Genomic DNA, 17,074 nt, shown 5'->3' with positions numbered 1-17,074 from the left:
CACGTTGCGAGAAGTTTGAATTGTTTTGCGCTAATGACGAGCTTTTCTCTTTTCCTTAGTCTAAAAAGCTCTTGGAAGTCATAAACACGTTGTTAAGCAGGTATTTATGTTTAACGTTAACTTTATTTGACACCCAGGATGTCTGTTCAAGTGACAAGCTAGTTTATTACTCAATTAAGAAGATTAGTTTCACTACGTTGTAAATGCCTTCATCGTTTGTAATATACGCGGTCTCCAACAGCAAGTTACTAACTAAACAAGTTGTCATAAGAAGACGATAAACCAAGTCAACAAATGAGATTTTGTTTCCGTACCTCCTCGCCTGTGAAAAACCACCCACTTTCGTCAGGAAATATCGCATGAAGGACACCCGTAAAGTTTGCAGTTTAAGATCTGCGCAGCAGGCATGAATAATGTGAGAGAATAGACCTTTAAAGGGTTCATAGAAATGTTGTAGATCAAGTTGTGTTTAATTAATTTGTTTTCCAACCACATGTACGTAGTCTGAGAGCAACTGCAGAATACACTGGCACTATTGTTCTAGATAGTCTACTTAGGCACATACTTTGGCAGGTGGCAGGGTATTCTGAAGTTAAGCCGTTAATCTGTTTCATGCTCAATCGGAGATTGAGCTTAAATCACATAAAGCAATTTGAATTCACTCGTAAGAAATCCCAAAGAATGGATGTAAAATCACTTTATGTGATTAAAAGAATCTCACCTCTAGGTTGAAACAGATGTGACTAAATTAACCTGATTGATCTTTTTATACATTCATATTTATACGAGGGCTAAAATGAAAGACAATCCATATGGCTTAAAGTTCACCATGTTTCTTGTTTTATCAGTGATAATGTGGAAAGACGAGTTATTGAAAGGGAAAGGCTGCAGCATGAACTGTCAGGATATGATGACAAGCTAAACAGACAAGTTGAAGGTTAGATCTTGCTTTAAAAATGCCAGAGATAGTAAAAAGCAGGGATGTAGCTCAGAAAGCACTTAGATGGCTCATTAACAAGCTCAGCCACCTTTTCTGACAAACAAAGTTACCCCAAGTCTTTGTTTTCATATGAAATCTCAGCTGGATTTAAGTTCTCTTTCAGTCAGTAGGTAAAATTAGCCAGCAGCTGACCCTTGGCTATAACCCTGTTAAAGCAGTGGGGCTAATCAAGTGTTCAACTAACTTTCATAAAATACTGGTTATAAATTCCCCCTGTCAATTCACTAGTACCTCTTCACACTGTGAGAATTCTCTGACTTGCCCAAGAACACAGTATAGATGTACAATTTCCAGATCACCTGTTTCACAGCCCATTGTGCTAACTAGTAGATTATTACACCTTCTACAACATGAACACAAGCTGCCATTAAACTGTGGGCTGCATGTGCATTGTACAATCCATATGGAAGGTGGAGTGGCCTAGCGGCTAGTGCCCTGGACTCAGTTTGGGTTCGAGCCCTGACTGGTGTCATCCTGTTGTATTCTTGGACAAGTCACTTTACTCTCACAGCACCTCAGCCCAGGTGGACAAATCAGTACTGGTGAATTTCACGCTGGGGATAACCCTGCAACAGACTAACATCCCATCCACAGGGGACTAGAAATACTCCTAGTTGCTTCATACAGATGCTCAAGACACCTGTAAGCACCAGCTTGATGGGCCACTGGGCTTGAATGCAGACTTTACCTTTATTTTTGAATTTTTCAGCACACCAAGAGCACTTGAAGTCAAGCATTCAAACATTTACTGGAATTTCCACCAGAATTGCAGGTATAAAAATTTGTGACCTGTAACATGATGATAATGTCATTTTGAAATGCATTGGGTCAGGTGGGGGAGACACTAGAATAATAATAGAGGCACAGGAGCCCCCATGCGCCACAGTTGGCGAACGAAGCCCCATTGCTTAGAAAAGTTGTATCCCATCAAGCTAAAAAATTTTGGTTGTCTAGTGATTGTCCACAGGTCTGTCTGTCCATCTGTAGGTCAGTCCATACATATGGATGGACGCATGTATGCCCCTTCATGTAAATCTAGTGAAATGCCACACTCTGCAACAATCTGATTCCCAGGGCTTTTCCATTAGAGATTGGGAGGGGCAGGTTTACAGCCTACCTCTGGTTGTGGCACCTGTCAAAACAAAGTATCTGCTGACCAGTATTACCCGACCATATTGCGGGTTCATGTTTAGAGGTTGTTGAGGTCACATGTTTTTTTGAAGTTGACAGCTGTCCAGATACAGGTTTTTGATTGGATTGCAGCTGCAGGCTCAAGCCAGGGTATCTTTTAATTAGGAGCGTTCTGCTAGTTTTAGGCTTGGCTAAATCTTTATATTATGCATTGAATACTTTAAATATAACAATTCAGACCTAATTGTTTATTAATTTCTACCATGCTATGACTAATATTGTTAATAATGGATAATTGTTCAAAATAATCAATGCTAAACTTTACTTAATCAATACTAAACTGTACAGTACTTTTGGACAACCAACATTTTGAAGACAGTCAAGACTTTTTTAGTGTAAACATAAACATGTTTCAGATGAAACGTCATCCTATTAATAATTAACAATTAGACCTGTAGCCCACAAGGGCTACGGGTCAATAGCCCATGAGGCGAAGCCGAATGGGCTATTGACCTGTGGCCCTTGAGGACGAAGGGTCTAATTGTTTTAGTATCACCCAACTAGTCGGACAGAAAAGGCAATAATAAAGTTAGCAAATGCAAGTTGAAGAAATATTTATTTGGGAATAAAACGAAAGAAACGTCACGCTCGATTGCACCAGTTTCGCTACTCGAGGACTATTACTAATAGTCCTCTAGTAGCGTAGCCAATTAGAATGCAGGATTTGCATTAGTCCATTAGTTGGGTGATACTAATTATTATTATTGTATTAAAGTCATGGATTAAGTTTCATCCAAAACATGTTTTCATTAATTAAAAATTTTTTAACAATTTTGACTTTCAGTCCATTTAAAAAGTATTAAACTAACATCATGTTCATATTTGAATGTTAATTATGTATCTTAGTAAATTATTATTTTAATTAGCATCTCTTCAGAAAGTGAAGTCTCTAAGAGAAAATTTGCTAGCATGCAAGTCATTACTACACTGCAAAAGAGAAGAGTTGAAGAAATATTGGATGGATGGCTTGGAGTACAATGAAGTCCTCAATCTCTTGGACAGAATGTAAGTAATGCACAATAGGTGTGGATTAGATCTGGGGAAGGGAGGTCCATCGCATGTGCCTGAATTTTAAAATGTCACACTTAATGAGTTCAGTAAAATTGCAGAAAGTTCTGATAACAGAAATAATTTTGTTTCCCACAATTTCATTTTGTTCCCATTTTAATCATTGTTGCTCGTGTTTGTTTATCCTGGCAAGGCTTCTTTTCAAATTCACAAGGCAAACTACACATTATTAACCCTACATTATTAATTTTGCTGACATCATTTTTTGCTTCCTTTTTTTCATGCATTTTTCTCAGAGATCAAGTTAAGAACGTTCCTGAACAGATTGAGAAATACAAGAAAAAGAAGTATTACCTGCATGCTACAGAGCTTCTTGTGTCCACAGGTCTGATATGCAAACACTTCATCGCTATGCTCTTTAATTAAAAATAGTTATATATAGCAGCATTTTTCCATTCTACCATATTTGGTCTACAGTACTGCTCTCATCTTGTTTGCTCACAAGCAAGGTTCGTACACGTCTTGAAAACCCTTTGAATTTCAGGAGTCCATTTTCAAGGCCTTGAAAGTACTTGAAATTTATCGGCATAAATATAGGTCCTTGAAAGCCCTTGAATTTTCACTAACATAGCAGCTTAATTTTTGAAGCTCTCATGTGTAGTTCCAGAAAATATCGATACCTCCCCCCACGGAAGGGAATTTTTCTAAGTTCCCTCCCCCCCACCCATCTGGAAGTTCCGATTGAGCTTCATGCATTTCTTTGAATTTTTTGGTCTTACAGAACCCCTCACCCCCCAGGAAATTCCAATCCCTTCTGTAGGGGGAGTATGGATATTTTCTTGAACTGAACAATCTAATTACCGGTAATTAAAAAAGTTTGCGACACATTTACCGTAGAGTTCCTTACATTAAACTCTTCATATTACGTCACTTGTCTAGTAAACAAACTTTCTCTATTGTAAACTCACAAAAAAGGAAGTCTTCTTGTGATTTTCATGGAGTGCCTAGTAATGAAATTGTACAGCCATAAGTTGCGTCTGTTTGGAAAAAAAAAAAGTAATTAAAGGCCCTTTAAATCTATAACAAAGTGACAGATTTCCCTACTCTTTTATGCATATAAACGTCAAGTTGTGAAAGCCCTAGCCTTTTATATACCTGAAGCCTGAAAATAGTACCCCTTTTGGGTGGAGCCTCCCTGGCCATTATAGGGAGTCTCTCTCCCCCCCCCCCCCCCCCCTGCCTGGGTGAAGATGTGAGTGGGGCTTTGTCCTTGAAAAGGGATGTCAGTGACAAAGTCCTGTGGCTGAATTGCAATCTTTTTCTAAAGATTCAGATGAATAGATCACCAGAGTAGCCGGCCGCCAAGACAATAATAAAAGTAGATGATGATTTTCGCAGACACAAGTTCTAATTTGGACAACCCTGAGTTTTGTATCTTAGTCAGATATTTCGGGAACTTGATTTCCGGGAGTGGAAGGAGTTACTGTATTTTCAGAAGTTTTTACTGTACACTGAATTTCTTTTCTTGTATGTTTATAACTGAAATTGGCCAATATAGTAACTTGTCAGTCATAGAATGTTATCAATTGAGACTCTGTACCAATCAGTCCACATCAGCTACTGGATAACTGTTTCCCAATTATATTCTGTCTTGCTGTACATGTACATAAATAATATTTATGAGCCAGGAAGGAGACATGTAGTTTCTTTCATCATTGTTTATGAGCCAGGAAGGTGACATGTAGTTTCTTTCATCAGTATGGTATGAAAACTTTTAATGATGGAACAATTCATTGTTTTTCATCTGACTTTCATATGTAGTCTCTCTGCTTGAGGGAAGTTTGTCTGGAGTGGAGGCCTTGAGACATCTTAGACTTGATTTACAGTCAAGAAAGAAGGTAGTTATATTAATAGGTTTACATGAATCTTGTCTCATAAATACCTTGTTCTGTAGCCATCTATACACTTGAATTCTCATGGACATAGGGTTAGTAATGTCGGCCATAAAGAGATTAAAACTGAAGTTAACTCTTATAAAATTATGAAAGCACTGCTCAGTAGCTTTCATTTGAGTTGTCACAATCATGTTAGGGTTTTATCCACAGCCTTTAATTAAAGTTAAGAACACATTTGCAGAACATACGTTATATATAGTAAACATTGCCAAATTTTCCTAGCAGTAAGATTGAAACCAAACATTTAAAAAAGACAACACACCATTTACATTTGTAAGACATGTTTCGGATACTCAGTATCCATCTTCAGTTTAAGGATGTTTACAAGTGAGTGACTTTATATAATGTAGGTAAAAAAATAGGTGTAAATTACAAAAGGTATCTAATAATAGTACTATTACAAAACAGTGAAAAACAGTACTACATGTATATGAAAGGAGTTCTAGAAGACCTTTATTTTTTTGACTAGCTGGTCACACAGGAAGTACTGACAAAGTAAAACTTTAAGTAAAAGTAAAAGTAAAACTGTTAGTATTACAATATAATCATTGTAAAAAATACAGCTTCATTTATTGCGTGACTTGTACAAATTACATGTATGTTACCTGAGCATATGATTTTGTAATTCCATGGGCTGTTCATAGCCACCCAAGGGTAGGGGTCAATTAAATTCTGATGGGGAGAGGTTTCAAAACCTTGGCACATCTTCTAAAACGAAGTGTCGAGCCAAACTAAAATTTCCAGAGAGATAAGAGAAGCAGTTAAAACAGAAAAATCTTTAGTAGGCTCCCTGTAGGGAGGGGTATTAGTATTTTCTGGAAAAACTTATTTTTGTCATGTAATCTCCTCTTGTTGTCCATTGTGTTAGGTGGAGCATGAATTGCTGATAAAAGACTTGAACACTCATCTGTATCTGAAATCAGAGAAGAGCAGACAGAAGAGAACAAAACTAGTGGCATATATGACTGACAATGCTTCTGTAGGAGCCAAAGGTTTGTGTCATGTACAGTACAGTCATTTGAACCACCTGTAGTGGACATCTGATAAGGTTTAAAATTAATATTATGTGAACTGAGAGACAAATTTAGCTGAAACTTGGGCAGAAAAATCCATACTTCTCTTCCATCTATACAGCACTCATGTATTCATGTACAGAGGTCTGTGTAGTGTGTACAGTGTAGTTTAAGGAGGCGGCTTTGCTGTCAGTTGGCAAGGGTGCTACAATGTAAAGTGCATAGATCTGTCAATAATGGAATGCTAGGCCTTACTAGCCTAGGTTAACTACTGACAGTAACTTGGCTTTACTGTGTACGTATAACCTGCATGTATCAGGGCATTAGCCACCCACCAGATGTGACTAGTTTGTACTTGGTTTCCAAAATTTTCTCGAGTTCATTCACAGTGTGCTCAATTTATAGTACATGTACAGCACTGTTACCATACAATGTGCATGTACCTGTTTAACAGCAACAACTTTAAAATAAAGTTCATCTGTTTAAATAATGTAGTCCATTCAGGTGTATCACTGACAGTCAGCTGTAATATTCTGTACATAAAATTACATGTTTCACAACTAATCTTGAACAGTAACACTTGATGGATCTCTGTAATGTTGTACCAGTATCAGGACTGCTAACATTGGACTTCAAGTGTGGTCAATTGCAAAGTCTGGGATAATTTTTGCCAGGGTTAAAACAATAGACAGTATCAAGTAAAATAAAATTGTTAAAACAAAGATAACTATTTACTGACAAAGTCAAATACTAAATAAGAATTGATCAGCATATTAAGCAACTACTGTTAACAAAATGTTTTGATTGCATTTGTTACAATTTTACAGAGTCATCATCCACTATTGGTTCTGGAGGAATCTTCAAGAAGTCCCACTCTCGTACTGCCTCAAGTAAGAAACTGATCTGTGTAGTATTTACTTAAATGCTGTAATCTTCAGTCACTGTTATTAGTTACTAATGCGATATGTTACATACAGTAATATATAGACTTCCAGTTGATGAGAATTACAGACTGTAAGGCAATTACAGACAACAACATGTAGCTGATCTTAGGAATACAAGCAATTTGACTTGGAACCAAAATTATTGATTTAACACATTTTACATGTATGATTCAAAATGTACAAAAGGCAGTTTTTGGAAGATCTTGATGGTCCCCTCTGTTGGCTTAACCATCAATTTTATTTTTGATTTGATTATTTTTGGATTGATTTGTAGTTGGACTTATTATAATGTCCTGTGAGCCTGAATAACTATTGTGAATGATTATTTTTTATTGTGTTGTGCTATGGATTACTGACAGGTTGTATTGAGTTGGTCAGAAAACTGAGCGATATGCAACTGATAAGATCTATCCTTCTGCTGCATTTATAAATGTACCTTTACCCTTCATACATGCCTCAGATATTTTTATCATACAATCATGATGTACAGCTTCCATCTGTCCAGGGAAATTGTGTTTACAAAAGGATATTCAAGAACCTGTATAATATTGTCCCTTTCAGTCAATAAACTGTTAAAAGTAAATACATAATTTTGTTGTTTGCCAGGATCTCTTTTGATGGATCCATCAGCTTCACATGACTCACATTCATCAACTGAGGTAAATTAAAGCAGCTTTGGATAAATGACGAGAATCATGGGTTGGGAGTCCTGAGTCCTCATAAATATTAGGGGTAGCATTTAATGCTAAATCTAAAACATTGCGAGAAGGCAAGGCTACATGTAACATCCTTTTTGCAAGCCAAAGAGTTTTTTAGCCTTGCAAAAGAAGTCCAGAGTCTGAGAGAGTCTGTGAAATTTGATTAAAATTCTGTGAGATGCATATTAACTATTTTTTAAACGGAGCATTTGCCAGCCCTAAAAATCAATACCGAAGTAACTTTTTGTATCATGTTAGACATGTACATGTACATAATTCAATTTTATGTTGATCTAAGCTACAGATAATTTTAAAATGTTTGAGAAATTTCAATGACAAAGATTTTGTTAGTAGCAACTTCATACATGTATACTACATTATTGCTTGTTGATAATTCTCCTTTCTATGGAGTGTTATTGTGATTGACTACTTTACATGTATTTGACTTTGAACAAGACTTTGTTTTATGTTTGACGGGAAAACATTGTGGCTGTACATTGAGTCGTTACTCCAGAGTGATAAATCTATTATTTCCATTTTCCCAATACCTTTTTCCAGCATTAGATGGTATTGGACAACCTTTAGTGTACATTGTACATTTTTGTAGAAGCATAACTTTCTTTTTAATTATTATATTATAATTACTATTTCAGATCACAGAAGACCTGAATACTGACCCAGAGTCAGACAGTGATCACTTCATGAATGTTCTAATTGAATCTCTATCTCTGCTTGGAAAGATTCCTGAAGCACTTGAGGTACTTAAGAAAAAAAGAATTATCCATTCTTGCATATTATGATTACCTTTCTTGCTTAGTAATTAAAATATGTACATGCATTAAGAGCAGTTAGTCAGTCAATTTACAAACCTGCACTGCAGGTAAGAACATGACTGTTGTTACACTGTAGCAGATAATTATCATTTTGTAACTGTCAGTTAATGTTTTGTAACTGTCAGAAATGACCAGATATTTAGCTTGCTAATAATGGCAACATCTGGCTGATGCTGAAGATACAAATTAAATGTAATGACCAACTGCTTGTTAATGACATTCCAAGGCAGGGTAGCTGGATAAGATAAGATAAGATAATCTTGAACTTTATTAACGTGTCAAAGTTGCTAGCATACAATGTATACTAATTGGGGACACCTAACTACGATTACTTATCTAATAATTAATGAAATATGAAATACATGTACGTATGTAAGTGTTTTAAAATATATTATATAAAACAAACGGTGAGTCATGCAGTAAGATCAAATGTTAGTTGTTACATAAAGAACAGTCTCTACAAGTACTGTCCAGCAGGCTTGTGAAATCAACCAATTTGATGCGCTTTTTAAAAGTGTGCAATGATTCAGAAGATCGAATAGACTTGTGGAGTTTGGACCAAATGACAGCGCCTAAATAAGTCAGGCTATGTTTGCCATGAGCAACAGTCCGAAATTTGGGTATTGTGAAATCAGAATTTCTAAGGTGATACTGAGAATTCGCAACAACAAATAATTCCGCAATGTAAGGAGGCACCAGACCATTTTTGACTTTATACATTATGGTTGCAATGGCTTGCAATTGTCACATATGAAGTGTTGGTAGTTTCGCTCTTTGCAAGAGTTCCTCGTACGTCAATTTATTGTTGCAATAAACAGCTCATAGTGCTCGTTCCTGAATTCGTTCTAGTTTTCTGGCATCAGAAGAACAACAAAAATGCCAGACAGTCTGACAGTATACATGTGTATGAGATGAGGTAGTATTGCAAATTTGACAATGTTTAATTTAGCTGATGTCGGAATGAGGTTACGTAATCTCAGAGGAACCCCAGTTTGACAGGAGGCTTTTCTACATTGCTTACATGACTCGAAAATGATAGTTGATCGTCTAAGGTGGATGGCTGGATACTGGTGGATGACTGTAGCTGTTAGCTATAAATTAACCATAGTATTATAGATTTTAAAGGGATGTACATGTACACTATACTGCAGCAAGGAGCTGCCCATCCCACCAGCAAATTAAATCAGCTGAAAGAGAACTTATCAGGGGTTAAATGTTTACTTAAGTGTCAAACAAATTAAAGACTTTAATAGGTAATTTAGAAAGCCAGTGAACAGACAAGCTGATTTAGCTTGTTATTGGCTCTCAGTGAACCCTCCTGAGTTTTTGTCTTGGCTGCATCCCTGAAATTTAAAACAAAAGAGACTTCAAATTCCTAATAAATTTAATTTGCAGAATGCACTTGTGTGAGGCATCATATCAAGATGGTGGGCAATCTGCAAATATACTTTGTCTGGTCACACATGCAAAGGCCTCTCACTTAAAAATGTGCAAAACCAATTTTGAAGCAGTTTATGATGCAGAATGCAGGAAAACGTGCCTGTTGAATGAACATGTACATTTAACTGTTACAGGATCTATGATCTGATTTGAAAGAAATTATACAGTGTGTTTTATTGGCTTTGTTGCCAGGCAATCAAGAAGAGAATGAAGATAGAGATGTCTTTGATCATTCACAGGGCTACCACTCTTGTTACTAAAAGGTAGATTTTGTAAGAGACAAAAATAATTATGGTTAAAAAATTTAAAACAATTATGGTAACCAAACAGAGAAAGATGCAGTATTAACTAGTGACACATGCTACTCCAAAAAGACAAAGCAAACAGCACTGTGCAAGTTAGTAAATAAATTTTAATATGAATCAAAGTGCCTATGAATACAATAATTCACATAACATTTAAATGGTCTTACAGTAATTGAAACTCTACTAATTGAGGCTCAGTTAGGTTTGGCTCTTGGATTCTTTAAATTAAAGTAGTATATAAGTTGTATAATGCATCTGAAGTGCTTTTTCATAAATGTTGCTTTCTTCTGCTTTTTTTTTAGGATTGGTCAACCTGGAGAGATCATTCTTCAGCAGGTACAATGTGTACATGTAAATCAGTAATGACTGGACATAACTAATAAGATATACTTGTACCCTTGTTCTGCACATATAATTATATGGCTATGTAACATAATTATATACATAACAACTCACATGGTCTGCTACTTGTTACCTTTTTTTTTGCACACACTGCATGGGACAAACTATTACATTGTGCAATATGTGAGAGTGCAAATTATATACAAATTAGTATACATTCACTAATTTATGTTCAGCATATATATAGATTACCATGTACCTACAATATATTACTTGCAGGACTTAGTACTTACAACACATTGCATATGACCTGCTTTTAAACACTCCTAACCCAGCTTTAATTAGGTTGTGTTTATTTTATCCCATCTAAACCCTGCTTATATTAAGTGAATAGGAATTTGTTTTTACATTCCAGTTATAGGAATATTCTAATGATACAGGACATATATGGTGATTGTACAGTTTGATTTATTTTTGGATGCTACTTTCTATTTGCTTATATGTATCTGAGTCTACAACCTGAGGGTACAGTGTTTCAGCAGTTAAGCTTGGGTCTCAAAATCAAAAATCAGATTATACCTTATTAACCATTCACATGATTTCTTTTTATCTTATCTTTATTTGTTTGTGTGTTTATTTAATATTTGTTCCAGAATCAGCCTCACTATCTGCTGGAGCTCTTAGAAGTGGTGTTTGACCTGTTCAGGGGTGTGGCCCATGCTCATGAGACAGTTCTTTCAGCCATTCATAGAGTTATTGTAAGGAGAAGGTTTTTATACTGTTTATCCCTTTAGTAATTCAGTCATAGACATTTAAATACCAATTCTCTTCAATCAGTGCCAGGCACCTTTATAGGCAAATCTTTGCTGACGTCATTGTTTACATTTTTCCTCATTAACATACAACTTTGCACAGAGAAAGCATCATGGTAGACACGATTTGACAGCAAACATTTAAAGAGCTTGTGAAATTTAGTAATTGGTGAAAGTTTTGTCCCTTTGGGTGTAATATTGAAGGAGAAATTGGCTTTTAAAAATTCTAAAATTTCTGGGTGGCAAAAGCACTAATGAACTCATACATTCTTTGTAAACTTTTGAGTTTCTAAACCCGTGCCACACAAAAAGTAGACATGACATTGGGCTTGGATTCCTAAATGGGACAGTTAATCATGCTATGCCCCTTTCAATACTCAGAACTAATGTTTTTGTACTGTAGCTCCATCAGAAACTTTATTGCTTATGCTAATGAGACAAATAATGTAAACAAAGATTCTACTATTGTGAAAGGTCTTGCTTACATACATTAGTCTCTTCCTGTAACACACAATGGGACATTGTCAGAAATAGCCAAGATAAAGCAAGTACTGTATGCAGTTGCACCCTGGTAATTTGAACTCAATTATTTTAAATCCTCCCTTAATCAAACTCAAAACTATTTCCCTTGGATTCACCCCTCAGTCATTTAATTACTATCAGCTATTTCAAACTTCTGCTATATCGAACAGGAGAAGGTTTTTTACTGTTTATCCCTTTTGTAATTCAGTCATAGACATTTAAATACCAATTCTCTTCAATCAGTGCCAGGCACCTTTATAGGCAAATCTTTGCTGACGTCATTGTGTACATTTTTCCTCATTAACATACAACTTTGCACAGAGAAGGCATCATGGTAGACACAATTTGACAGCAAACATTTAAAGAGCTTGCGAAATTTAGTAATTGGTGAAAGTTTTGTCCCTTTGGGTGTAATATTGAAGGAGAAATTGGCTTTTAAAAATTCTAAAATTTCTGGGTGGCAAAAGCGCTAATGAACTCATACATTCTTTGTAAACTTTTGAGTTTCTAAACCTGTGTCACACAAAAAGTATACAGTCGAACCTCGATTATCTGGACTCGTCGGGACCTCGGTAAATAGTCCGGATAATCGAGAGTCCGGATAATCGAAAACATGTTTATTAATGAGATAGAAATGTAAACAAAAGGTATACAGCAAAGAAAACATTATTTTAATTGTGAAATCTACACAGCCTGTATGTATTTACAAATAAAAACTTTCAGTTCAGGTATTTACAAAGGTCTAAAATGTTCAAGCATGTTTGTTTGCTTCAAAGACTTGTAGCTTGGTCAGGGACTTTCGTTTTAATCCTTCGCTTGTCTTGATGCTGTCAGTAAATTTTAGGATCTCTTCTTTGTTCTTCCGTATGTCAGAGATCTGCTGCTTGCTGAGGCCAAATTCTTGAGCTAAATTTGTTCCTTTCTCTCCTTTATCCAAACGTGAAACAATTATCTGCTTATTTTTAATCGATAGAACGACTCGCTTTTGCTTCGTAGACATGTTTTTGATTTGAGTTTACGATCAATCGCTCATGTGAATTTGCAAATTTTGAAAAGCCCACAGGATAATACGCTGTTTCAACAGTCTTTTGAAAGGATTTTGGGCTTTTTGCGGCTTTGAGTTTTCAAGATCACAACTAATTAATATTCATGAAAAAATTGGGACCAGAGAAAAAAGTCCGGATAATCGAGGTCCGGATAATCGAGGTCTGGATAATCGAGGTCCGGATAATCGAGGTCCGGATAATCGAGGTCCGGATAATCGAGGTTCGACTGTACATGACATTGGGCTTGGATTCCTAAATGGGACAGTTAATCATGCTATGCCCTTTCAATACTCAGAACTAATGTTTTTGTAGCTCCATCAGAAACTTTATCGTTTATGCTAATGAGGCAAATAATGTAAACAAAGATTCTACTATTGTGAAAGGTCTTGCTTGCATACATTAGTCTCTTCCTGCAATACAATGGGACATTGTCGGAAATGGCCAAGATAAAGCAAGCACTGTATGCAGTTGGACCCCAGTAATTTGAACTCGATTATTTTAAGTCCTCCCTTAATCAAACTCAAAACTATTTCCCTTGGATTCACCCTTCAGTCATTTACTATCAGCTATTTCAAACTTCTGCTATTTCGATCAATTTTTCATTTCCCCTGATAGTTTTAAATAGGGGGTGCAACTGTATATGTATGCTGCAACAAATTAATCTTTTTAACAGCGTGAGGGCTGTTATTAATGAGGTGTTGATCAGTTACTAGTGTAGGACAATTGGAAACATCCTCTTGCATACTATTTGGATACTCTAAACCACTTAGTTACAGTGTACAGAGAACTTGAATTGTGGAACGTAGGCCATTTTGCCAGGCTCTCTATATATTAACATATTTGCCATCTATACAGTCAGGGCTCGAAAAGAGTGTCGTCTGTTTGTCTACAGTGAACTTGTCCCGTCTGGGTCAAGTAGATTTTCCTTCCGGGCAAGTAGCTTTTCATTCTCAGTTGCCCAATGAGCAAGGGATTGGCCAAGTCATCTGCCATCTCAAGCATTAAAAGGGCAAACTAAGACTTGCCCAGCACGAGCAAAATTTCAGAACCACTTGTCCTGAGGGCAAGCTGGAATTCAAGTTTTTCTAAGCCCTATATACTACTAGCATAGCATTAAATGTGTGGTAGAAATGAGATGGTAAATGTGAAGCTTGGAGTAATGTGTGTGAGATCAGCTTGTTATTAGAATGGGACAATTAAAATCCAGAACTGTTGCTGCAGCTTTGTTTCAGGTTATCTCATTTGTTAGATTTTATTCTAGCAGTGCTAAATAAAGTGCTTGTAATTTTATCCCTTTTCTTTTTCTTATTACAGAAGGCATCAGATTCCCAGATTGATTTAGGTAACAATAATATTTGCTTTGATTTTAAAAATAATTTCTATTTGTAACAAGGCTAAAAAGGTTAAAAGTAAAAACTGAATGTTTTCGACACCAGTTCATCTTCAGGCTAAGCGAAGATGACTTAGTGTTGAAAGATGACCTAGTGTCAAAAACGTTCAATTTTTACTTTTTACTTTTTCAGCCTTGTAAATAGAAACTGTTTTTAATAACAAAAATGTTAAGTAATATTTATTTAATAAATAAAATACCGGTATACTGCCTGTAATTTTGAGTGAGTACAACAAAGTAAGTGGAAACTGTTTTTCTCCTGCACCTCTGGATAGTGTAGAAAAGAGACAATTTACCCTTTGGGCTTATTTATTGAATATCACTTTTAAAGAACTGTCAGTTTAGTAATGAATCCAGATCTTGTTTTCAAATGTTCTTTTTTGTTGTTTTCTAGGAGATACAGATATTTACACAATTGATGTTGTTTGGTCAGAGATCCAATTTGCAGTGAGTTGAGAATCATCACTGATTTCCATACGCTTCATTTGATGTTAGTTCTGAGTATTTAGTGCTACATCAAGGCAATGTATATTAATCTTTATTGTCGTCGGCAACCTGTTTGACTATGTATTGACATTGTCCTAAAGAATGACACATTGTACAATTTTATATGTTGGTTACATTCCTGAATAACCATAATGATGCTTAAATTGTCTATTAGCCAATCAGAAGCCTTGCCTACTTTCCTGATATCCTGCAATATCAAGTCACTGGCCTGATATGGCTATGATATCGCCATCACTTGGGTATGGTAAATACCAAATCATACTTTTTTGGTACACCTCAGGGGCATATCATTCTCGTTTGTCTTACCAAGGGTATTTTACCTCTCACTGACGACAAACCATGGCTCGACCAAACTTGCTTGACATGCTGCCAAAGTGTACCATAAAGATACAATTAGGGATAATTAATAAAAAAAAAATTGAGTGCGGCATTGTCCTTTGTTCTTTGGTAGCTGTGTTTCCTTTCACAGTAACGAAGTCAGAACATCAAAAACTACACTGTTTGATTGGTTGTGAATCCCAGGGTGGTGCACCGTAAGGTACCTGGAGCAGAAAAGTATCGTTGAAGGTCTTAGTCAAAAGAGTAGTATAACAGTTTGGGTCACCAATGTGGTTCTGTGAGGTTTAGGTGGTAATTTTACACATCTAAGTCCTTGCATTTGTATTACAAGGGTTATCTTTGTACCTGTTGATCGTAGTTATAATTTTACTGCACATATATGCAGTAGTAGATCTCACGATTTTGATGGCACTAACATTGACATGCAGTTGTAAACATGTATAAGGCCTGGCTTGTATTTAGTTTTAATAATTACTGTTTATTTTTTGTGCAGATCCAAGTTTTGCTTGGTGATTACTTGGACGTTCAAAACACTGCAACCCAACAAGGACCAGTGTCATTTGCTGAGTCATCAAGGTAGTGCTACGCAACGTGTCGTAGTACATAATACATATTTGGATGCTTGGACTGATGGATTAGTTTTGTCGTACATGTATGGCGGTCGAATTAGGTGCAGTATTGTAGTCTATTAAATTTCTTTGCCTGTTTGTTTAGTGATGTAGCAGCATTCTTTGCACTCAGGCGGAGAGGGCCTTTAAAGTCTGACCAGCGGGTAAGAGAGCATTAACGTTGTCTCATAAACATCATTGCTGTTGTGTGTAAATCCTTAAGTGTTAAAAACTTTTAAAAAGTGTCTTTATTTTGTTTATTTCTTCAATCTTTTTTTTTTAAATGTCCTCCTACGTCTGTTTGTTGTCTGCTCGTTTGTTTATTCGTTTGTTCGCTTGTTATTATTCTTTTAAATATCTTTTTTTATTATTAAGGCTAGATGTAGTTTGATAATGTTAACATTTTATTAGATATATGATATATTTTTCTCTTTCATTATATCGTCATCATTGTGGTACTAGTGATGATTGTATTATTTACCATTTAGTTTAATGTAATATTTACTTCCTCCTGGTATAGCTTTTGTTGATTTGGGAGTTGTTATGATTAAATTGAATGATTATTATAAATGATTTCCTCTTCCATTTCCCTACTTCGCTCGTTTGTTTATTCGTTTGCTCATTGGTTCACCTGGTCATTTGTCCGTCCATTCAGTCCATAATGCACCTCTAGCCTTTGTTTCTTCATTTTACCATTCGTCTATAAAAGAAGCTTCTATTACAGCAAATTTAGAAAGAGATTTCTTTTATAATCAGTAATCAGAAGCTATCCTTCTTAGAGTCTGGTCTCTTTTCCTTAACAAAAAGTATCTGTGAAATATATTCTTGCTTGTTAGACGCCATTGTACCGTTTTGAGGGCTCTTCATCTGCCATCAGTATGAACACGTACATAAGAGAAAGACGACAGGAGTGTATGGCTGGAACAGCGGTAAGGAGCTATCAAGTCATCTGGTTAACTTTCACATTAACAACACGTCTTTTAGACAGTGGAGAACTAAAGGACTATATTTTCCAATCAAAGTCTTTAGTCGTGATCTAAACGTTACTTTGTTTTGCTTATTGTATAATCTTTTCGGCCTTCACAACAGGAAAATATTGCAAGACAAACTCGCAAAAGGTA

At 35.9% G+C, this 17,074-nt stretch overlaps 1 protein-coding gene across 2 annotated transcripts in view; it reads left to right on the top strand.

Moving 5' to 3' along the window:
- LOC110054696 (exocyst complex component 4-like) overlaps positions 1–17,074 on the top strand; it is a 30,151-nt gene that overhangs the window by 112 nt on the left and 12,965 nt on the right. For both annotated transcript variants that reach the window (XM_089287160.1, XM_089287154.1), the window contains exons 2-19: positions 60–100; positions 849–937; positions 1,710–1,772; positions 3,058–3,196; positions 3,496–3,584; positions 5,021–5,097; positions 6,023–6,146; positions 6,995–7,057; positions 7,718–7,770; positions 8,463–8,567; positions 10,275–10,345; positions 10,690–10,723; positions 11,383–11,487; positions 14,424–14,451; positions 14,894–14,946; positions 15,839–15,921; positions 16,060–16,117; positions 16,790–16,882. In XM_089287160.1, coding sequence (XP_089143286.1) covers positions 60–100; positions 849–937; positions 1,710–1,772; positions 3,058–3,196; positions 3,496–3,584; positions 5,021–5,097; positions 6,023–6,146; positions 6,995–7,057; positions 7,718–7,770; positions 8,463–8,567; positions 10,275–10,345; positions 10,690–10,723; positions 11,383–11,487; positions 14,424–14,451; positions 14,894–14,946; positions 15,839–15,921; positions 16,060–16,117; positions 16,790–16,882 — 1,368 coding nt within the window. The remainder of the gene's footprint in view (positions 1–59; positions 101–848; positions 938–1,709; positions 1,773–3,057; positions 3,197–3,495; positions 3,585–5,020; positions 5,098–6,022; positions 6,147–6,994; positions 7,058–7,717; positions 7,771–8,462; positions 8,568–10,274; positions 10,346–10,689; positions 10,724–11,382; positions 11,488–14,423; positions 14,452–14,893; positions 14,947–15,838; positions 15,922–16,059; positions 16,118–16,789; positions 16,883–17,074) is intronic.

This window comes from Orbicella faveolata, unplaced genomic scaffold, assembly GCF_042242905.1.
Source record: "Orbicella faveolata isolate gen_17 unplaced genomic scaffold, um_ofav_v1 contig_1, whole genome shotgun sequence".
NCBI classification, from domain to species: domain Eukaryota; kingdom Metazoa; phylum Cnidaria; class Anthozoa; order Scleractinia; family Merulinidae; genus Orbicella; species Orbicella faveolata.
This window is presented reverse-complemented; position numbering and strand designations above follow the sequence as displayed.